General features: G+C 28.2%; 2 protein-coding genes across 3 annotated transcripts in view; both read left to right on the top strand.

Moving 5' to 3' along the window:
* LOC107441147 (lipopolysaccharide-induced tumor necrosis factor-alpha factor homolog) overlaps positions 1–24,646 on the top strand; it is a 324,710-nt gene that overhangs the window by 67,973 nt on the left and 232,091 nt on the right. The gene's annotated exons all lie outside the window — the stretch shown is intronic.
* LOC107455273 (cubilin-like) overlaps positions 1–24,646 on the top strand; it is a 164,507-nt gene that overhangs the window by 109,411 nt on the left and 30,450 nt on the right. Inside the window, exon 3 of one of the 2 annotated variants that reach the window (XM_016072780.3) lies at positions 19,993–20,064. The exons of the other annotated variant lie outside the window; for it this stretch is intronic. Within the exon in view, the coding sequence (XP_015928266.1) occupies positions 19,993–20,064 (72 nt within the window). The remainder of the gene's footprint in view (positions 1–19,992; positions 20,065–24,646) is intronic. 2 annotated transcript variants of the gene reach the window in all.

Raw genomic sequence — 24,646 nt, 5'->3', positions numbered from 1 at the left:
TTTTATGAGAAATATAAATCAAATGCAAATAATAAGAAGAACACTGAAAAAATTCATCAAATTAATAAAATAACTTAAATATCAGTATATGCAGACATTTCAATTAGTTAATTTTATGAAATGCCGATTCACATTTTAATTTTTCAAAATTATGATAAAAATTGATCAACTGATGAATTTTATACAAAACACATATTAAATTCGAATCATAAAAAGATTCGAATCATAAAAAAATTTATATAATTAATAAAATAACTAAAAATATTAACATATGCTGACATTTCAAGTAGTAAATTTCAAAAAATGCCAATTCACATTTCAATTTTAAAGCATAATAATAAAAATTGATCAAATCAGGAATTTTATAAGAAATGTATATCAAATGCAGATAATAAGAGAAAAACTAATAAAAAATAATCTAATCAGTAAAATGATTAAAAATATTTTTCAGTAGAAAATATAATTAATAAATAATAATTAATAAAATTAAATAATAATTAATAAAACTTAATAATAACTTAATGAAATTAAAAAATAGTTAATAAAATTTTTAAAGCAATTAATAAAATAATTAATTAATAATAATAAATTAATAAAATACAAATAAAAAGATTATTATTACTCGAATGTCCATCGGCATTATCAGTGTCATTTATAGTAACATAGACTTACTATAGTAAGTCAAAGTATTCTGATATTTTAAACAATAAATTTTATAAGAGGTCAATTCATTTTTCAATTTAAAAAAAGAATTTAAAAAAATATTAAATCATAAATTTTATAGCAAAAATTAATCAAATAAATAAAAAATAAATAAAAAATTATAGAAAAAAATTATCAGGAAAAAAACACAAACACAAGAGTGGAATAAATGATCAAACGTAATTTCCTTTCTGAAAGCAATCACACCATTTGTTTTATCAGGTTTAGGATCAACAAAAGACGTAATTGGAGAAAGTTATCCAGTAAATCGAAATGTTACTTTTCTGTGTCATTTCTTCTCCTTTTTTTTTATATCTTTTATGACATTGTAAGACTTCCAATATCTTTTATCTCATCTTATTTCATGCCAAACTGAATTTTCTTGTAAATATCATAAGCTACTAAGTTCCAGTGTACTCTTTTCTATACACTGATTATGAAACAAGTTCCGCAACCAAGAGATACTGATTATTTATTGATTGTGTTCCTTCTTTCATATTAAATGTCATTTTTAATGTCAGATTTATTACATGTCATTAAATGTCTTTCAAAACTTATCAGATGTCATTAAATGTCAGAATTTTTTATATAAAAATTTATGTTTATGCTAGTAAGCGTAATAAAAACTATTCATGATAAACCATAAAAACTTTTTCATATCTTTTATGATATTGTTAGACTTCCAATATCCTTTATATGTTCTTATTCTATGCCAAACTGAATTTTCTTGCTAATTTCATAAGCTACTGTACCCTTTTATATACACATTATGAAACAAGTACTCATTTCCACAACCAAGAGATACTGATTATTTATTGATTGTGTGCATTTTTTTAAAATTAAATGTCATTTAAATGTCAGATTTATTAGATGTCATTTATTAAATGTCATTTTAAAAATTATCAGATGTCATTGAATGTCAGATTTTTTTATATAAAAATTGATGTTTATTTCTGCTAATAAGGGTAATAAAAACTAATCATGATTATTTCATTAAAATCATCATAGATTCTAAGCACAGTTCTGATTTTTCTTTTCAAAACGTAAAAAGTGTTTAAAAATTTTTTTCTGTTATACCATATAGAAAGTATTAAAATCCATTTTAACGGTAAAATCCATTTTTGCTGTAAACTCCATTTTTATCTTAATATTATACCGTAATTTGTATAGTAATGTTTATTGAATTTGAGTAATTCAGTCATTTTGCTGTAATTATTACTGCAAAAATTACATTATATCAGATTTATTGGTCCGTAATATGTGTTCCGGAAAAAATTACTTTCACGGTTAAAAATACCAGCATCTGAAGTACCAGAACCATTTACTGTAATTTGATCTGGAACTATTTACAGTGTGTAAGTCAATTTTAAAGTAAATTAAATTTAAAAAATTTTTAAAAGTGATGTTTCGAATTTTAGATATAACTAAAGAAAAAAAAGTATGCTTCAATATTGAAATATTTTGGTTTATTTCAAGCGAATTCTCAATTTCGCTGTTACTCAGTATTTATTACTAAATAATAATAATTACAATAATAACTGGAGAAATAAGTGCAAATTTTATATAGCACTTATTAATAGATTTTTAGATATGCGATGTTGTAAGTTGGAAAAAATTTTAAAAAAATGACAGAGAAAAAATTTATCTAGAGATATAGTGGATAGAAAATAGTTTATCGAATTTTGAAAATCCATTGATCTGTAACATTTTAATTTACAAAAAGTTTAGTTTTGTTATAAATTTGTGATCTGAAATCATTCATCCTTAAAGAAAACATAATACATAAGTACAATAATACTTATTGTGCTGCGTATTTAAGGTTATTATGGTTCTTAGGAGCATTCTATATGAAACTCAGCTTGTTTTCATTTTGTTATATAACAATATCAACAAAACATTGAATTAAAAGCTAGAAAAAAAGCTTACATCATGTTAGTCTACTTGATCATAAATACAATACGTAAACTTAAAAATCTACAGAAACATACTTGCGTCCAATTAATACGAAAATTTTTGAGAAATTTTATAGCTTGTGAAATAATTATTCATAAAATAAAAATATTCATATGAAAATTTTTACTTAGATGACGGTCATATTGGTTCTTTTTTCAATTGTCTAATCTTTATTAAGAAAACACAAGTTAATTATTAAATATTTTGTTTAAAAGATAGTACATCTGGGATTCTGAAATCTCATTCATGTACATTATAGGTCGAATTCACTTGCTCTATTACAAACATTATTATTATTATTAATATAAAGATTTTCCTTTTTATTATTAATAAATAAATTTTTTTCCTCGCAAATGAATATTAACTTTTGAATAAAAACTCTTTAAAACTTTTAAATATATACGAGCCTGAAAAAAGTTGGGTTGCAAAGAAAAAAAATATGTTTTTAACAATATATTTAAATCAAACGAAATTTTTTTTAAAAAAAACAGCAGTTTTGACTTGCACTTTCAAATCAATAAACAAATAATAATAATTAAAATATAAATATTCGCATACTTTTCAAGACAATAAAGGATTTTTACTTAATTTGTTTTAAAGAATCTTGCATATTAATATTTTAACTTCCTATGCTTATTCATCAAAAAATTATTGGAGTGAGCACTGCTTTCAAAAATATTAATTAAAATTTAATCTTAAAGATTTACTTCACTCGCCTTTCTGCGAAAAATCATTCAAATTTCCACCGTTAAAATGTAGGATTACATCAAGCAACGCTCTTTGAAAAAGTATTTAATCTCAAATTTATTACCTGAGAAAATGAGGAATAGTTTGAAAAGTTATTCTAGCTTTTTTCTCTTTAAAAAATAGAAGTGTCGCTACTTATTTAAGACTCAAAGAATTTTCATAATTTATAATTAATTATAATTAATTACAATAATTGCTAGAAAATGCACTTAAGGGAAAATTAATAAAAATATAAAGAAACCATGATGAAATTATAATTTAGCAGAAAATCTTAAATGAGGAATTTAGTGTCATGCAGTTAAATATCCTGAATTATTACTAAAGATACGTGTTTGAATGGTTGCCAATTTACAATGGAAAAAATTTACTTTTTTATTAAATATTGAATTTCTCCTTAACACTACCGCTAATTTTTTTATTCCTTAAAACAGTACGATAATGATTTTTTAAAGTTATAATGCATATGCAAAGATTAACTTATTCTATAAGCAGGAAGTCCTGACATCAACACCCTTTAGGAATATTTTTTAATTACTTGCCTAAAAAAATTTATAATTATTATTAATTATTAATTCATATTTAAGCAAACAAACAAAATTATTCAAAATCTGATAAATCACTGTTTAGTTATTTAAAAAAAATAATATTCAATTTAAATACCCAAATAAACTTTAGTTGCATTTCATCTATTTTCAGTTTTCTCTAACAATAAAACAGGTTTTCATTTCTTTTTAACCTCGATTTTATGAAGGGTAATTCGTTCATATAAAAACTTTATTTTCTTCTCACTTTAATATTGGTTGGCACCCCCTATCCTACTTATGTGTTTTGCTTCATTTTTGCAGGAATTTTAAAATTGTTATCAATGTGATGCTTAAAATATTAACGAAATTAATAATATTATCAATATTTGAAAAATGAGTCAAACAAAGAAAAGCTTTAATGTATACTTTTCGCTACGGTGAAATGGCAGAAACAAGCAACAAAAAATTAAACTTACGTATGATCGGGAAAACTAAAGCTGTGTTCAAAATTACTTCTGTTTTTACATCGCACTTTTGATTACAGCTTACGTAAAAAGTTTAATTTTAAATGTGTCAAAGTAACAAAAGTTTAAAGAAAGGTTTAAGTGGTTTTTTTCTCGATAAAATCGAAACGTCTTGCTCTTTTAAATGCTTCTAGACAATTTTAGAAATTCTTGCATCATTGATAAAAATTAAGCAACGGAAATAAAGCATAAGTGATGGCAGAAATATATATACAGTTTCGGTTCTGTAAACAAGAACCTTTTTCAGTGTCGAAACGCAGGATAATATAAGAAAACATGCCATAAGGAAAAAAATGGCTTTGCCTATGGGTGGTGATTTCTACACTAGGGTGCACGGCAAGTTCTTTATAGCCTAAACTTTAGGGTTACTGTTTCCGGGGTATTTTAAAAATAATTATAAGAATAGTCATTTGAAGACCTGTCATTTAAAGACGTAAGAATCGTCAGTTGAAAATGAAATATAAAGAATTGTTAAAGCATTTTTTACCTTGTCAACAATATAACAACTTCAAACTAAACCTAAATAATAAGTTGCTAAATGAACTTAATCTCGCTGCTCGAACAATAATGCTAACCTAATATATGATGGTGCACGGTTCGTAGCAAGAACAAACAGTAATAAGCAAGTAAAAAGGGGCCAAATCGGAACTGCCAAAAAAAAAGAGTTTTTTCCAAATCTAGCAGCCATGTCACCTTTTCTGTTAACAATACATCTATAAATAATGAAAACAAATTTTAACTTCATACTAACCAGATTTACTTAGTATCATTAACATCTTATAAAATACAGCAGATATGAGCTCAAAACTTATATAATTTCTTTCTTTCATTAAAAACAAAGCTATCTGTTTGAAAATATCACTTAGCAGAATAAGCTGTAGTAAGTAGCTGTATACATTCAAACCGGAAGAAGAGCAGGTCAAGAGCTCGAGATTGTTGCTGTTTACTCCTTAATATTACTAAACGGCCATAGGAGAAGAAGTGCGTGGTCACCTATTTCTTATCTACCTTTCTTTGTTTAATTATCTTGTTCATCTAGTTCTTTTATTTTATTAATTTCCTTGTTCAAGCTTGCTCTTCTTTCTTTATTGGTACAACCACTCTTTTCTCATTGTTCCAACTAGTTTGTCTCCCGTTCTATTCAATCATTCTGTGTTTCGACAATGAAAAAGAAATTTGTTAGAGAAAACAAAACTACAGTATGAAAGGTTTTAGCCATCATCTGTGCTGTTTTGTTTCTTTCATAGGTTGCACAAAGTATTCGGTATCTTCATTTCAACTCGTATCATTTATTCACATCTTTGTATATTTTGAATACAGAAAATAAATGCTATCACATACTTTTTGTTATCAGCCACTCTTATAAAATATAAATAGATTCATGATTTTGAATTAATAATATCGAAAATTTGTATTTTGTAAAACTCCTTACTGACCAGATATTAGTAATTTGTTTGGTCATTGAAAATGTATAATGTACAACCAGCTAACCATACATAAGGTAATTTTCGTAAATAAAGATAAACCAAAGCTTAAGACTACTCGGCAAACTTTTTCTGTCATCTATCAACAGCAGAGGAATACTTTTATTCCTTATTACCGAATTCCAATACTGTAGTTTTCGGTAGAGAAAAGCATCTCAGATTCTCCCGCGCTTCTTTCCTGTTCCATTACCATAGCAACCACACTGCTCTTCGTCATTAAAAGCTAGACACTGCCAGAAAAGGGCGTGTACTATAGGACAAGCCATAAAGAATTTTCTGAGCCGAGCTGTGGGTCTTGTGGGGCTAAGGACCTTTCTCAGAGACAATCGATGGTTTAAGGGAATAATCTAGCCTGGATAAAAGGAAAAATTATTATTGTGATAAAGTATAGGGAAAAACTACCATATATTACGTAATATATTGAAGAAATATCACTGAAAAGTATTATCATGGAAATTGTTTATCCGGAAAATTTGAATAACAAATAAAGAGACTTTTCGATTTTCCTCGATTAAACACTTCGAAGAAGAAAAAAATCTGTAATATTAAAAATTGATGATAAAAAATCTAACAAACTTTACGATACAATAAATATGCGTTATAAAGATTCTATTTTACTGTAACGACTAGAATTTTTCAAAACGCATTACACTCTTAGAAATGAAATTCTAACTATTGACAATTCATCAATCCTTGACCTGTATTTCGTTAATTTTGAGAATCATTTCGTCAAGAAATTGCGTAATTTTTGACGAAACGCGAAGTCTCAAATATATGACGAAACTGTTTAATCAACTCTAAACTTCATCGTAGTGCATTGTTAGAGATTAACTACAATAAAGACTAGACAGCCAAAAATAAAGTGACGGAACAACCCAATATCTCCCAAAAGAAAGAAGGCCTCAGCACGGGTTACCATAAGCAAGAAATTTGATCATTTAGTAGTCCGAGCGTAATTACATCTTTCGCTATCCCCCACTGTGCAGCTTAGTAGCCCGAACGTAATGTCATCTTTCTTATTTTTCATACAGTGCGCAGTTTATGTTCGCTACGCTGGACTACTAAATTGATCCGTGCTGATACTAAATATTCTTAATCCATATACAGATAAATTCCACAAACAATAAAAGCTAGTATTAAATTAAAAGATTAATGTCCATCATAGATAAAGAGATATAATTGAAACAAAAAATTTTTATAACGAACTATTTAATGATATATGTAACTTACAAATTATCAGAAAAATTCTGAAATGCAGGATTTTAATCTGAAGTTAAACAAAGGGATGTATTATTTCCGCTCAAATATTAAAGATTAAAACAAAGTTATACAAGGAAGAGTATTTTAATGTATTACAAATGATTATGTCTGCTTCAATAATCTTAATCGAAAAATGTGAAAAACATACATTTAAATGATACAGTCATAAAATATTCAAAATGAATAAAAATCCATTTTATCTGGAAAGATAGGAATGAAACAGAAGATTAAATAAAAATTCTCTAATATTTGACAAGTAAAAAATTTTGTCCATTCTTTTATTTGAAAATCCATTCTTTTACTTTCTAAATTATTCATAAAGATAGCGTAGAATATTGGAAGAAATGTCAGAAAAATTCTGAAACTTCATTTCGGAAACTCTCAAAAGAAGGAAGGAAGCTATTGAAGAAAACCGTTTGATGTCCATCAAAAACAACAGCTGCTGTTGCTGTTGCATTTCGCTTCTTTACAGCTTCTTATGTTCTATATCTCACAAACAGACGTTATGCCATTTCTTTGTATTTGTGTTAATATTTTCTTTAGTCGTCTCATTGAATATATAGATCGTTTTTGTTTCTCCATGACTGGTAGCAGACAGGAGAAATTCGAGTTTTTCTGTTAAATGGATATTATTTTAAAATTTGAATAAATTCTATCACATAAACATTTGTAGCTAAATTTAATTCTAATTAAACACAGAAATGAATTATTTCAATCACACTTTAAAGTTTATATATTCATTCACTATTCAAGAAAACTATTTGGTGTATAATTAAAAAAACAGCTGTTGCTCTTGGAAATCGCTTTGTTTATTTATTTTTAATTTTATGTCTCTCCTTATAAACTTATGTCAGACTTTATAAACTTTCTTGTAATTATGTTAATATTTTCTTCAGTCATCTTCTTGAATATATAGATCACATTTGTTCATTTCCCCGTGACGTGTAGCTGCTTGAACGTCATGGGGGAAATACGAAAGAAATTTGTATTTTTCTGTTAAATAGAAACTATTTTAAATTCTGAGTTGATTCTAAAACAAAAAACATTTGTAATCAATTTTCAGTTAATTCTAATTAATCCCAGAGATGATTTTTTTCAATCACACTGCGAACCTTATATATTCATTAGCTAGTCAAGAAAACTATTTGATGTCCAATAGAAAAAACAGCAGTTACTCTTAAAAATCGTTTTAATTATCTGTTTTTTATTTTTAATTTTATTTCTCACAAACAGACGTCATAAACTTTTTTTGTTTGTGTTAATATTTTCTTCAGTCGTCTTATTGAATATATTGATTATCTTCGTTTCCCCATGACGTGTAGTACACGTCATGAATTGATTCTAAAACAAAAAACATTTGGAATTAATTTTCAGTTAATTCTAATTAATCCCAGAATTGATTTTTTTCAATCACACAGTAAACCTTATATATTCATTAGCTAGTCAAGAAAATTGTTTGATGTTCAATAGAAAAAACAGCAGTTACTCTTAAAAATCGCTTTATTTATCTGTTTTTTTTTTAAATTTTATTTCTCACAAACAGACCTTATGAACCTTTTTTGTTTGTGTTAATATTTTCTTCAGTCGTCTTATTTAATATATTGATTATCTTCGTTTCCCCATGACGTGTAGTACACGTCATGAATTGATTCTAAAACAAAAAACATTTGGAATTAATTTTCAGTTAATTCTAATTAATCCCAGAATTGATTTTTTTCAATCACACAGTAAACCTTATATATTCATTAGCTAGTCAAGAAAATTGTTTGATGTTCAATAGAAAAAACAGCAGTTACTCTTAAAAATCGCTTTATTTATCTGTTTTTTTTTTAAATTTTATTTCTCACAAACAGACCTTATGAACCTTTTTTGTTTGTGTTAATATTTTCTTCAGTCGTCTTATTTAATATATTGATTATCTTCGTTTCCCCATGACGTGTAGTACACGTCATGAATTGATTCTAAAACAAAAAACATTTGGAATTAATTTTCAGTTAATTCTAATTAATCCCAGAATTGATTTTTTTCAATCACACAGTAAACCTTATATATTCATTAGCTAGTCAAGAAAATTATTTGATNATTTGTTTTCATTAGCCAAGTATTTCATTTATTCAACTGCACTCAAATTACAAAAACAAAACCGTGCTCTTTAACAATTATTCAAAAAGTAGATTTTATGTTCATTAGAAAAAATATTTATAGCTCTTACACTTTTCTTTTTCTCTGCTTTTGTCTGGCTTTTCGGCCAAAATAAGGATATTAAGCTTCGAACATTTCTTTGTGATAATATTTATAATCCTATTTATTAAAAATATAGATCTTCGTACATTTCGAGTAACGTGTTAAGTGAGAAAACTTTGTATTTTTTCAAATAGGCATGCAAGCACTAAGTTTGACCGACTCTTGAGCAAAAACAATTATGTTGAATTTTAACTATTATTACATCCAGTATTTAAAATATTCAGGAAACTTAGGAAGACCTTTTACAACAAGCGATATTTAAACAAATTAGTGAACCATTACAATTGCAAACAAGTCTGTGATTCATCATGATCCTATACAGATCAACGTTCCCCCTATGAATTTATAAGTATTACATCATTATTGCATTAGAGTAGTGCTTTACCCCAATTATTATCATCAACGGTTTAGCGATTACATACAGCAGTTGTACATTATTAGTACAGAAATTATGTTTCAGAATATACGTATCTCAGGTTTCTATAGATTTTATTTTAAAAAATTCATTTGAAAAAGTTATCAAAATATTCCAAAAGATTTTATTTTTAAGATATATGTAACATTTCAAAAATAAGTTAAACTTACAGAAAATGATATCATTTTAAATATTCAGAATAATTTAAGCACCCAAATTACAAATCAAATTCAAAAACCTGAAATTTAATTTTAAACTAAAGATATTTCTTGATAAAAACTTGATATTTGTATTAACGTAAGTTATTCGACTGATTCTGTAGAAACAAAACTGTATGGAGTATTACTATGTAAATTAAAATGTCAAAATAAACACTTTATGCAACTCCATTTGTAAAGGTTTTATAAAAATTGCTAAAAAATGTTAGAAAATAAATATTTCATTACAGTTTTAAATAAAATTTAGTACAAACGTTTTTAAAATACTTTAGTCGATTCATGGAAAAAAAGCATACACTCACCAAGTATCTGGTACGTACTACAAATGTTTCACACAGTAATGTGAGTTTTAAGCGTGTGAAGAACATCGTTAATATAGTGGCCAATTTTCTCAAAAACTCCCAGTGTTCTGAAAATTTCAGGTTCTCTGTTGTACTGAAAAAATCTAGTACAAACTGTTCTGAAATGCTGTGGTTGATTCATGGAAAAAAAAGCATATACACATACCAAATGTCTGGTACGTATTACAAATATTCAACCTGTGCAACCTTAGTCCTCCACAACTTCTATGGTAATCAACATCCGAACATTCATCCAATTTCTTTCTCAGCAGCATTGTTGTTTGTATTGGGGGTTTTAAACAGGTGTAGAATATCGGTAATATACTGTCCAATTTTCTCAAGAACTCCTCTTACCTTAAAGTCTTAGGTTCACCTTTGTTAACAAAACAAGAAGAAAAACCATATATCTATATATGGAGAAGAATTGAAGAAACGAATAATTCTCCCAACACACACTAATGTGAAACGGCTAAACCCCCTCACCTAATTGAAGTTAATTATCTTTGTAGCAAACATTCATCACCAGCACTCGAGTCTAATTTCTGGAGAAGTTCTAGCAATAATCAGCTAGTACACCGAATACCAAATTGTAGAGGACGAAATTTAAGTATACTCATGTTGCTGAGATGGACATTGATAGAAACAGGCCATAGATCGTATGGACAGAATTAATTTACCATTGGGATGTGCGCAATAACCAAAAAAAGCCCACAAAGCAGTCCGTACACGAAAATTTGGCTAGAGTATGCCTCTTGCTATGTATCACTCATCTTTATTGGCTGCACACTTGTAAGTAAACAGGCCTATGAAACTGGATGGATGGTCTGTTTAGACTAATCGGGTATTTAGAAACCAATCTGATCAGTACCGTGTGCAAAAAAATAAATAAATAAATAAATAAAATATCGACTCCCTTTAATAACATTTGATTTAAGGATCGGATCTTCATGCTCAAAGACTTAATCTTAATGGTTCGAGGAGTGATCTCAAATATGCTAATTTGGTGCACACCATATTTTAAGTTATAAAATTATACATGAAAACGAACTAAGTAAACATACCTTTTTTTCGATGGATTTGGATTTCTAACCATCAAAATATAGGGAGTTTTCGCTATCTGGGAAATATGGTTCTAATAGTTTGGTCAAGAGAGCTATCAATAGTTTGAGCTCCTTAATGTTAATTTTATTTTGTGGGTCTTATGCCATTGCTTCAGAACGTTTCAAGGAAATTGAGAGCTTTTTGAACATAATTATATTATTTTTTACTATATTTTATAATTTTATTTAAAAATAATCGAAAAAGGTTTTTTTTTTGTAAGATATACGGTTTTTTACATCAATTTAAGGAATATAATTTTAAGTGACAAAATACAAAGTTTGAGCCAAATTTATCGAATAATTCCAAAGAAATAGAGTCTTAAATGTACAATTTTTTAAAATTCGTCTTCGCAGAAAGTAATATTTACGGAGTCAAAAATCCAAATACGTCGGGGAAAAAAGGTATGTTTATTACTCTAAAGTACGTTTTCATATCTGATTTCGTGACTTAAAATATCGTCTGCACTAATTGATTAGCATATTTGTAGGCCAACCTTACGAACCTTTAAGATTGTGTCCTAGAACGTTAAGATCCGCTCATTAAATCTAAAATTATTCAGAGTGAATCATTTTTTATTTTGCTCACTGTACAACAGCACATTTTTTAAAACAAAACTATTGATTACATTGACAGCTGACCGTAGAGCATTTTTCCAAATGGTGTTCCACGGAGCTCTAGGCTTCCATAAGTTATGACTTTAAAAAAAAAAAAAACAGTTACGATTTTTGAAACCTGTAATAGGTTTGTATCCAATCAACAATTCCTTATTCATTTAATTTTAAGGTAATTTTTATGAAATTATTTATGCTAAGTTTCAATGAAAAAAATAGAAAATTTAAACAAACTATATATTTTTTCCAAAAACAATATATAGAAGGAATTACTAAAAAGACATGCATTTACAAATGATTGCACCAGTCTTTCACATCGGATTTTGAAATTAAAATAAAATAACCAAATTCAAAAATAAAGAGTTTTTTTCTCTCTGATAACCATTCTTACCGTTTATAACACTTCAAAAGATTCACAAAGGAATATCAATAATTCCATAAGTATGGAATATACATTTTTCAGATAATTTACTTTGTGTTTTCAGAAAATTGCAAATCTTCACTTTAAATTTTTTTCAAAAAAAAAACTTAAAACTTTATATTAGAAAATTTTGAAAACTAATAAAACTGTTATTTTTATGCAAAATAGCTTTAAAATGGAGCGTTTAAAAGCAGAATTGTTTCAGTTTTATAAAAAAGTAAAACGTTATTAAATTTTAATTTTTTTAAATATGTTACATTAGATTTGAATTTTTTTTCCATACTCATTATATGATAAGACAGCACAAAATCTCTTTGTAAATAGCATGTACTTTTGAAGAACTTTTGAAACTATGTCGCGATTCACCTTTAACTTCAAAAACTACTAAACAAAACTTATACAACTAAAAAATTATTTGCTGCAGATCTGCGAATTCAACTGTCTAACATAAAACCCAATTTTAAGACTTATTGATGAAACAATGACATTCACTTTAAATATCTCTAAATTACATTAAACTTTTTTTAGCATATTCACACCCACTAATAAACGTTTTTTAAAAGTTTGGGTTCAGCCAAAAGTTCGATTGTTTAAGGTTCCGTATCTGAAAAAGATTGAGAACCCCTAGTTTAATGTTCTCGTTTTGCTAGAAAATTTAAAAGATTCTATTTACTCAGTTACTCATACGCTTCATTCTTAATTTTATTTTATGTTGTATTTCCTAAGCAATCGGATTCCTCTGCAAGGTAGTCATCCTCTCTGCAGAGGATCAAAATTGCGATGACTTGTCTTCGGATCATCCTCAGGGATGTTTCCCAGACCGTCGAAATTGGATGGTGTTTTCAATTTAAATGTAAACAACAACAATCTCGAGCTTTTGACATGCTCTACTTTCGATTAGAAAGTATAACTGCTTACTACCTCTGTGAGGCGATATTTTCAAACAGATAATTTTGTTTTCCATAAATGAAATAAATTATGTAGCTTCTGAGCAGAAATCTGTTGTATTTCATAAGATATTAATGATATTTAATAATTTTGGAGAGTTTTAAGTGAAAATTTGTTTTTATTATTTATCGATGTATGTATTGTTAAAAGAAGGTGACATGGTTGCTAGATTTAGAAAGAACTCGCTTTTTTGGCAGTCCCGGTTTGGCCTCTTTTTAATTGTTTATTACTGTTTGTTCTTGTTGCAAGCCAAGCTCCAGAATACGTCAGTGCATATTGAGAAATTAAGTTCATTTTACAAATTATCATTAGACAAACTATCATTAGGTTTACATTTAAAAGTTGGTGTATTGCTGACAAGGTAAGAAGTGTTTCATAACGATTATTTTTATTCAAGTACGATTCTTACGTTTTGAATTGAATCTTATTTTCAACACAAATAATAAATCAAATAACTAATACTCGTATACAAGAAACAACTCAAAAGAGTCTCAATACACGTTGAACTACGTTGTGGCTGAATTGCCTTCAAAATATACAGGAAACGCTGTAACCCGAAAGTATAAGCAGTAAAAAGCTTGCAGAGCACCCTAGTATAGAAAACACCATCCATAGCTCATTTTGCAGCTCTAGCGCGCTGTAAATATAATACTTGCCTACCTAAACAATCGTGGTAATCGATGCATTGCGTCAAACTTAGTTCTTTAGAAGAAATTCATAATTCCAAACAAGTGAAGTTTTGAAATAAATTTTTTTAGCGAATTAAAAACATTTACTGGACTTGTAACAGTAGTTTTAACTTTTAAAATAATATTCCTTATTTTAATTTAAAATAATACTTACACAGAAAGTTTTCAGAAATTATAGTCAAAATAAAAGATCTACAAAAATCTGCATACACAAATCTTGATTCAAGGTTGCAAATAATTTTGGTGTCTTGAACTATATTAACTTGTAAAGTTCATGCATAAAGGTCGAGATTGAACCACATTTATCTGCAGGTTAAACACTATTTTCATGTAATCAAGCTAAAGAAGGATTAATTACCTACAAAATATGGTTCAACTTACGCCCTTACCCGGCTAGGCCTTGAAACATAATCGTGTGAATTTGCTGCAATAAAATGTAAGCTGAAAAGCATTTCCGTGCTGGTTAAACCATATTATGGTGTAATCCAGGTCAAAAGGATTAATTAATATCAAGTAATACGGTTCAAGTTGGCATCATATTATGATAGAAGCAATTTTAAACCATATTATGGTGTAATCCAGGTCAAAAAGATTCATTAATATCAAGTAATACTGTTCAAGTAATACCAAATATGTTTACACTTATATGGTTTATTTAAAATGGTGGTTTATTCAAAAGGCCTATAAGAGTCAAATCACTGNAGTAATACGGTTCAAATTGGCATCATATTATGATAGAAGCAATTTTAAACCCCATTATGGTGTATTCAAGGTCAAAAGGATTCATTAATATCAAGTAATACGGTTCAAGTTGGCATCATATTAAGATAGAAGCAATTTTAAACCATATTATGGTTATCTTAAAACCATTCCTGTTACTTGAAATATAGCTAATAAAAACAATTCTGACAAATATTATTTACACCAACTAGCACTGTTGCACAAACTCAGAAAAAACTTCTGGCGAAATTACCATACTTGTACGGTAAAGTCATTTCTGAGAAAAGAAACCGGAATTATGGTAATTAAATCAAAATATGCGGCATTTAAACCAGTCATTTTACCGTTCGCTATGGTAACGGTTTACCTAAAATTTTGTTTTTCAAAATTATAGTTTTTATAACCATACATTTTGTAACAAATACAAAACTGAAAAGTAAATTTAACCAAATAAATGCTTTTTTATACCATGCTCAACAGTATCATGCTAAAATTACCAAATTTTCTTCAGAACTGTCACTCATTTTACCATTTATTTAGTAATTTTAATCTTTTGATGTCTGTGCCACTTACCAAATATGTTTACACTTATATGGTTTATTTAAAATGGTGGTTTATTCAAAAGGCCTATAAGAGTCAAATCACTGATATTTCCAATTGTAATATTATTCTAATATTATTTCTCTTTTAAAACTAGAGTAAATGAAAATGGATATGAATGATGGCTTCAAATGTTTAATTAAAGTGTTTTAAAGATGCTTGACTCAGATATATGAAAATATAGAAAATTTATGGGAGTAGTGGGATTTATTTTTTTATTTATATACATCTGTGTGTTACTCGTTTCAGTTTGAAAAACATATAGCACAATTCTCCAAAATACTGAAAGAATATACATCCAGCGTTATAGCTGGATTCGAACTCTTATGTCTAAGCTTCAGAGTGGTTAGCGAAACAATACTGCACAGCGAATCGAAAGTAAAACAACCATATATTTTTGGGGCCTTCATTGTCACGGGTTGTAATCCTTTCACCCAATGGTCAGAGGTGGGTTAAATTCATTGTACTGATTTTTTTTTCTTTCATTTTCGTGCTTCCTGTTCTGTAATTTGAAGAGGGGAAAGCCATTTTCTGCATTAAGCAAACAAGCCTATATATGTATCTGAACCGAATTTATTTACACATGCATGGTTACGCCTTGATTCCAACCTGCTACCTCTATTTAAAATATTGCTTAGTGGGAAGAAGAGAGTGCTGTAAAAATAATTAAAAGGAAAACATTAAAATTCCAAAAATCTATTTGTTTATTTATCGTTACACTTACATATAAGAAGGCTTGTGTTTTCAGTACAAAGTGCAATTACTTATAAGCCCTTGTCAAGTTAAAGAACAAAACGCTCAAATTAGAGAAAGACAGTACAAAGATACATCTAGTGTAACGTTTAGGTAGCGGGTTCGAATCCCCCATGTCCCAGTATATATGTTTGCACTGTCTTTCTCTATCTTATATCTATATGTATCTATATTATATCTATATGTATTTTAACTTGACAAGGGCATATAAGCCAAGCTCTGTATTTTTAATAAGCACACTATCTTGCATATGTGTGAGTAACAATAAATAAACAAATATAAAAAAAAGATGCATCTAGGGGTACTACGGGATACAAACCCTCTACCTCTACACTTCCCTTTTAAGATGTTGGGATAGCCCTGATGTGTAGCAGTTTTATTGTTGAAAGAGGTTAACTTATTGCTTATATAGGGAAAACATTCGACGAGAAGGAAAGTTAAGTGTTTGCTAAATAAAATAAAGGTTATGAAAGTTAATATTTTTGCTTTATCTCATACTCATTAATACTGTGAAAATCACCGTCTTTCAGTTAAAATTACCAAATTTTACCACATTTATTACCAAACAGCATGGTAATAAGAACCATATTTCATTATAAATTTTACCAAAAAGTAATTGCCAAAGCACTTTGGTAAAAATTACCATGCTTTCTGGTGTTCCCCTAGAGCTAGGTAAATTTTGCCCTATTCTTCTAGTTTTGATCATACTTTTTTTTCAGTGTATTAAGTCTTCATTATCTTTACAATTGAAAAACAAGATAACAAAGTAAAGTCTGGGTGATATAAATAATTATATTTATCCAGCTTTAAAAATATTTATTTTTTTATTTTTGACTCCAATAAAAAAAAATATCATGCCTAATGCTAACAGATATTTATTTATCTTAACTAGTCAGACCCATGCATTTAAACATATCTTGCGCTTTTTTGCTATTTGCATTTAAAATATTTTTTTTATTATTATTATGGAGATAGATAAATCTGAATAAAAAACAAGAAGAAAAAATTTAAATGTCAAAGTTTCAGTCTGCCTCGAAGTTCAATAAAGATAAAATACAAAACTAAGAAAGAAATAAAAAAGTTACAATACAACCATTTCAAACTTTTCAAGATTTTTCCCCCAGATGATTGCATTAAATACACTTTTATAAATTTCTCAGAAAAAAAATGGTTAAATAATAAGTTATTGAAATATTACTTTACCATATTCAAGCAAAACAGGCAAGTAACCATAAATAATGTGGCATTAAAACTGTTACTTATGAGACAAACCGTTTATTTGCTGCTTTAATCTAATACTGTTAATAAACCCGAATTTTATTTCACCAACTAGGCCTAATTGATGAAACCACTTGGTTCCTTGCAGCTGCGCACCTATTATATAGTTATTAGCACCTATTATACTATAATTATTAGTCCTATAGCTGAGAGGACTAATCAGTCACTCTCATTACCGACAGAACGGAATTTCGAGTTCTAACGTTGATACCACAATATCTTCACCATTCCCCTTAACGCATAAAGCGTTTCCAGAGTCTTGCTCTCCCCATTTGTGACCCTGGAATATTAGAATATGATACTCTGCTTCAAGCATAGATGGCAGCATCATAAAGCTGTCAAACTATCTCCAAGGTCCAGTAAAATTTCTTTTTTTTTATGGTTTTGAAAACATGCTAGTTGTAAATATTTAAAACATGTACAGTTTTGTATTCATCGCTTTTTAACCATACTAGTTGTAAACGGGTTTCCAAAACCGTAAAGGTAAAAAGTGTTTTTAACCGTAAACTTTACGGTTAGTTGGATGGACAGACTATTGCCAGTTATGTAACCATGCTTTTCGAATGAAACTTCTAACAGTGTACGTTGATGTTAACTGGGTTCCAAACCCCAGTTTTATTTCAATAATCAAAAGGTGTTAGTTCAAAGCGTTATAGACAAAACATTTAACTCCAGAATATATCAGATTCGTTTCACATGAAAATAAATAAATTCACTAACCTAAGGTTCACATGTGTTTAATTGCAATTTGGTGGTATTTACTTTACTTACAATTTTAAGTAATATATTAATATTAAAAATATTTATATATATATATATATATCTTTTGATNTCAAATATATATATATATATATTTAAATATCATATATTCTAAGCATTTACTTACATGTACAGAATGTTCTCTACATACCGCCACACATTCCTTTTGAGAAGAATTGAAATGTAATAGACTATTTGAACAAAATTTATTGATTTAATTTATACAAAATAATTTGAATTAAATTGAATTTATACAAAAAGCTTATAAATCACTTTGATCATCGAGTTACATGAAAGTCTGTTTCATTCATTCAATTCAATGGATAAATAAATTAATTCCTTTTTGATAAGAATTTAAAAATGTATAGCAAAAAGGCAACTTGTAGAGAACACGCTGTTTTTATTTTTGTTATCTGTGATGTCTTAAAAATATAAAAATCACATATCAAATGTGCTTTAACCCTTTGTGCTTGCAGAATTTTCATTAAACATATTTTTCATACTTTTTTATTATTTTGCATAAATTTAGATCAAAATAAGTGAAAAATATTATATTTATTATTTTAATAATTTATGGTTATGAAATACAACATGAAACACTGGCTTCTTTTTCTTCCAAACAATAATTTTTCAAATCTGCACTAATATAGTTATATACTTATTTAACTTATTTTTGAATATGAGTAGAAAAAGAAATTCAACTATTTTTTTTCGAATTTTATGTTTTTGTAAAAACATAATTCCGATAATCTAACAGATTTTTCTAATAAATACTAGCCTGTGATTTATATTTAAAAAATACCAAAACATATTTTTGCTTGTAATTAAAGTGTCAGAAAAAAAGATATTAAAGAGACACTGGGTGTCGCCTCTGGGTTAAAGAGTTTTTTTATTATCACTTGATATTGAAATTCAACTTATTAGTTATTGCCAAAAAACCAACATTCAAGTATTTTTAACCATGTTTATATTTTTAAGAAAATTTTATGCTATAAATTTATACTGATAACATTCCAATGCAAATCCTGTACTTTATTTTCTGATGATTTGAACACTCAAGCCTAATTTAATAGTAACGATAATACCTTCTACAAAGGCACCGCTTTTTTGAATACTTCATTACCTGGTAATATTTTTCAAATATTCATAATAACCGTTATGAAAATGTAATGATCACAAACCAATATATAAAATATGTTATATTTTCTTATGATTTAATTAATAAAGACATCCATTAAAAATGTTTGTAAATTAAAAATGCAAGTAAATTGTTAGCATCTAAAGATAAAGATTCCTAAATTTTACCTGCGAATGCTGTTTATTTTTTTAACACAACTCGCGATGCTGTAAAAATATAATGACTACATACCCATGCATAAAATTACTCAAATTATTAAATAGTAACTTCTTAAATATTTCTCATTATACAAAACAACTATTCCATCAATTAATTAACAAAATTTGTAATGATTATTCATCCTCTATAATACTATTAAGAAAACTCAAACTAAGGAAGAAATTGATTAATTAAGGAATGTTTAAATATTAATGATCCCTTTTAGTACTTCAAACTATTGCCTTTATAAATATTCGCTGTGCTTGTGCTTAATTTTTTTTTAATATCAAAGCTGTGTTCACTAATTGTTTCTTTTTTCTTTTCTTTTTTTTCTTTCTCTTCTTTGTGTTGTCCCTTCCTTTAGTGAGCGGTTCGTCAAGTGTGAGTGATCCCGCAGCAGCACAAACCCTCCCTTCACCCACTGCGCGGACCCCAAGTATGTTCCTTTTTTATCTCTCACCATTTCCTTTTTGCACTTTTTGCATTATCATTTCTTTTTTCTCTTAATTTTCTCCTCTTTCTAGCTCTTCTCCACTCCGGTTAAGATAAATGCATGTTTGTACTGAAAAAAAAAAGTCTACATCCGCCTCTTTCTTTTCTTCTTCTGATAAAACTCCGTTTTTATCTTTCACAGAACATCCGTGGTATATTTACTTCGTCATTTTTATTTCATAAAAACATAAACAGAAATCGGGCAGGTTTTATTTAAATATGTCTTTAAAGAGAGATTTCAGGAAAAAGTCTTTTTTTTTAAGAATATTTTACTTCAATTACATTGTCTCCTTTCTTTCTTAATTGTTTAAATTAAAATTAATGCTAAAGCTATTGAGTTGATTGCAACGTAATAAATAAAGTTGGAAAACAATTTAAATAACAAACAGTTGATTTTCAAGGAATACAGTTTTTTATCAATTAGAAAGCGCACATAAACTATCAATTTTTCATTGAATATAGATAAAATTCCGAAAACCTCCGGAGGTAGATTTTATAGAAAGGAAAAGGGAGTCAATGAAAGTAATTTATAAAAATTAACATTAAATTTATTGCGATAAAGTAATCAAAAAAATAATTAAACAGCCTCGGCTATTTTTATTTTTTTTTAAAAAATCGCTTTTAGTGAAAATTAACACTCAAAAAACTTTGATCTACTGCTTAATATGAAGAGGAGAGTGGGGTAGGACCGGGTGATGGGTTGAGACCGCGTACGTGGATCGTGTCAAAATTAGTTCCGTTTTCTAGCGGACAAACTCTGAATTGCATTTCACTGGTGAAGAAAAAGGACCTACCATATTGGCGTTATGGTGGCTGTTGTCGTAGACCATTAGGGAACAGGACGGGTGCAATAGTTCTTGTTTTCCAGTGGCGCCATCTATAGCCAAGAATTCTACTTCTGCCACACCCATACGTCACACCCGTTTTTAGGGGTAATTCAGTCCTACATCCATTCTATCATCCACAGATAGTAATTTTGACCTGCACCAGAGAACGATTAATCTCCAATCCAGTACCCCCAGAGGTCTAATTTGTCATAGGAACATGAAGGACTTTGCGACCCCAAACGTTTAGCGTGCACTAGTTACCATTTACTACTTCGGCCGTCTGGATTCGAGTCCAACACCCTACCAACCAGGCTACCCCGGTCCTACCATATTGCCATATTTTTGTTGATTAATTCAATGCGTCTCTGCAAATAAGCTTGTTTTTTCATGTCAGCTTTTAAATGTTCTTTTGTTTTTAAGCGAGTCTTATTTATTGGTTACTATAGTTAGAAAAATCATTTTTCACCTAGCTTATTATACGTTTACTAAATATTAATAAACTAACAAACAGTGAAAGTTTATTTAAATAATAGCACAATCGTTTAGCAATATACATTTCGATAACCTCTGCTCTTGGGGTAAGACAGGGTAATACCCGGTTTCGTTCACACCCTTTTAATATGAGTCTATCCTGTTCTCACGAAAGCTACAATGCAGAGGAGGAAGAAGATAACTACAGATAAAGTCGAAAAAGTATTTTCCGGCCACCAGGTCAAAAGTTATGGCGAGCCGCTTCTATACAGCAAAAAAAGCCTTATTTTTAAATTTAGTAGAATATTTGAAGACCCTTTATGGAAATTTGTAGTTTTCATAGGAATATATTTATAATGTCGAAACAGTTTAATAAAATTGAATGTTAAAACTTTTGTAATAAATACAATAAAGTTATAAATAAAAATCAATAACTAACTTTAACTATAAAGTTTATATGGAAATCCTCTGCAATTTAAAAAATAGAAAAATACCGATTAATAAACACAATATTTTTTGTAAAAAAAAAAATCAGTCTATCAGCAGTTCTGGGCCCCGGGACAATGTCCTTTTCTCTCACCCCCCTTAAAATGGCTTTGGCAACATTACACGTAAATTGCACGCATACATTTTTAAGATTGTCATATAAAATAGAAATTTCTGCTATTTTTTCACGGAAACTCCAGTATTTCTAAATTTCCTACCTTGTTAACATATATGCTAGGTCTTACCCTACTAGTGGGCTAAGATAAAAAAAATGATTAAATCTGACAGTTTAAATGCGAAACAGGCTTTCGAATCTTATGTACATAGTGTTAGCCTACTTCCCCCAATAAAAATTCAAAATCCTCGAAGACTGACTTCAGAAAGAGGGGTAAAATATTGCAAAAAAGAATTTAAAAAAAGGCTAATCTTTCTGTAAGTAATACAATAAACAAAAAAAAATTACTTAAGCAAAATGTTATGCGCATTTAGATTTATATATATATATGATCTAAATACGCAGAAACTGATTTAAGACGGATGCATTAATAATAATGTTAAAACTCTTAAAATGATTACAATTCAGTAAATATATTTATTAAACTGTAACGAACCAGTTATTTTCATTTCAACAAAAATTATTTTTTTAGTCATAATAGTCAAGCATGAAATTTTCATATCTAATCAAAAATATACAAAGAAATCGAAACCTGTGAAAAATAATTTATGAGATAGGAATATATTAATAATGTCAAAACAGTTTAATAAAATTGAATGCTAAAACTTTCACAATAGATACAATAAAGTAATAAATAAGAATCAATATTTAACCTTAGAATTATAATGCTCATTTTTATTTAATTAAATATTGATTTTTTATTAACGTAGGTTTGAAATTTACTATCAAATTTCTCTGTGCCAATATCTATAAAAACTTAAAAAATCCTCAGGCGAATTGAACAGGGAGAAATATTAATAGCGTAGTAATGATCCAAAAGGAATACAAAGATTCAAAAGATACAAATAATATGAATAGATAAAAAGAATTTCAGGAAGTTCTAAAAAATGCGACTAATTATTTTAGAAAACAAATTAGCGATAAGTACTTCTTGGTTTGATAATGCTTTAATTATAATCATTAAAGTCTTGAAATTTAAATCAAATAAAACCAACAAAAAAGAATATTTAACTTTGCATTTTCCTCTTTTTTTCAATTATGAATTGTAATAGATTTAAAATTATTATGCTCATTAGTAAAAAAAAAAAATTATGATAAATGAGATAATTTGTGAAAAATAATACTATAATAAAAAGAGAGATTGCACTCAAATAATTAATTATGATAATGCGATTATTATTAAAATTATTTTTAAAAACCAATTACTATAAATTTCATAATTTAAAATGGATAGTATACTCAAATTAAAAGGATATTACACTCGTTAAAAATGGATATTACACTCAATTAAATAATATAAATGTAATAATAATAAAATTTTTATTTAAATATTTTTCAAAATAAATTAATGCATATATGATTATTTATACAAATAATAACACGTTACATAGAGATATAATATTAAACAAAAATAATATAATTTCAATAAAAACACTGGGAAGCAATTTTGTTGTCACCTTTCTGAAAATGCTTAATCTTGCCTAATTTGTGCTGTTAGATTTCAAATTTGAAATGAGTTTGGTCCTTAAGCTACATCTTTTTTTAAATCGTATTCTAGATCTATTCTTAGTACACGTTTAAAAACGGTATATATAACAGGGGGTTGTGTAAATCTTGCGAAAAATTTTTAGGAGACTTAGAACACACCATCAGGATTAAAATCGTATACGAGCTCATGCCCGGAAATGTCACCGCACGTGTAGCGGCATTCTGTATTATGACCTATTCAGAAGAATAAATAGTTCAAAAAAGCAAGCGCCCCTAGTAGCGTATGTTTACATTTTCGAGTGTAGTTTCATATGCAATTTTAACCCTGATTATGCAACATCGAGCCACGATGGCTCATGGGATAGAGCACTTACCTTCCAATAAAGTGAACCGGGTTTGAATCCCAGCATGGCTGATCAATACAAATTCCGCATCCGGCTTACACCGGCCACAGTGCTGGCATGAAATATCCTTAGTTGTAGACGGATCATGGGTTAGAGTTTTCTTGCCGTCAGGATAACCGTGGGACGTCCTCGTGGTCTTCCTCTCCATGTAACGCAAACGTGGTTTAGTTCCATCAAAAAGTCCTCCGCGAAGATAAATTTCTCCTAATACTTGATCCAGAAGTTCCCTTGTCTTCTGGATTGAATTCAAAATTACAAGGCCACGTAGCTGAACGTTAGTAGTCGTAAACCCACATCGACGGTTATAAAATTATGTAAAATTATGCAACATCCTGTTACATATAACGTTTTTAAACTTGTACGTTTCGACAAAAAAAAAATAGATTTAAAAATGTAATTTTAAAAAAATTTAAGAAGGAAACTGTTGCTGGGAGAGAGAAACCGATTTCATATTTAAAATCCGTGATATGAAAGCATCCAAAATCTATTTTTTAAAAAAAAGTAATGCAACAGAAAACGAAAAAAAATTTGACCCCAGTGTAAGTTGTATCGTCAAATATGAAAAGGAGGAATGCTTTGGTAGATGGCTTTGCAGGAATCACAGGAATAGCTTGAAAAATTCGAAATTAACCTGGATTATTATAGAATATTACGAATTGCATCCGCCATAGCTGC

Source organism: Parasteatoda tepidariorum, chromosome 4 (assembly GCF_043381705.1).
Source record: "Parasteatoda tepidariorum isolate YZ-2023 chromosome 4, CAS_Ptep_4.0, whole genome shotgun sequence".
NCBI lineage: Eukaryota > Metazoa > Arthropoda > Arachnida > Araneae > Theridiidae > Parasteatoda > Parasteatoda tepidariorum.
The sequence above is the reverse complement of the archived record's forward strand: the minus strand, read 5'-3'. Positions and strand labels throughout refer to the sequence as shown.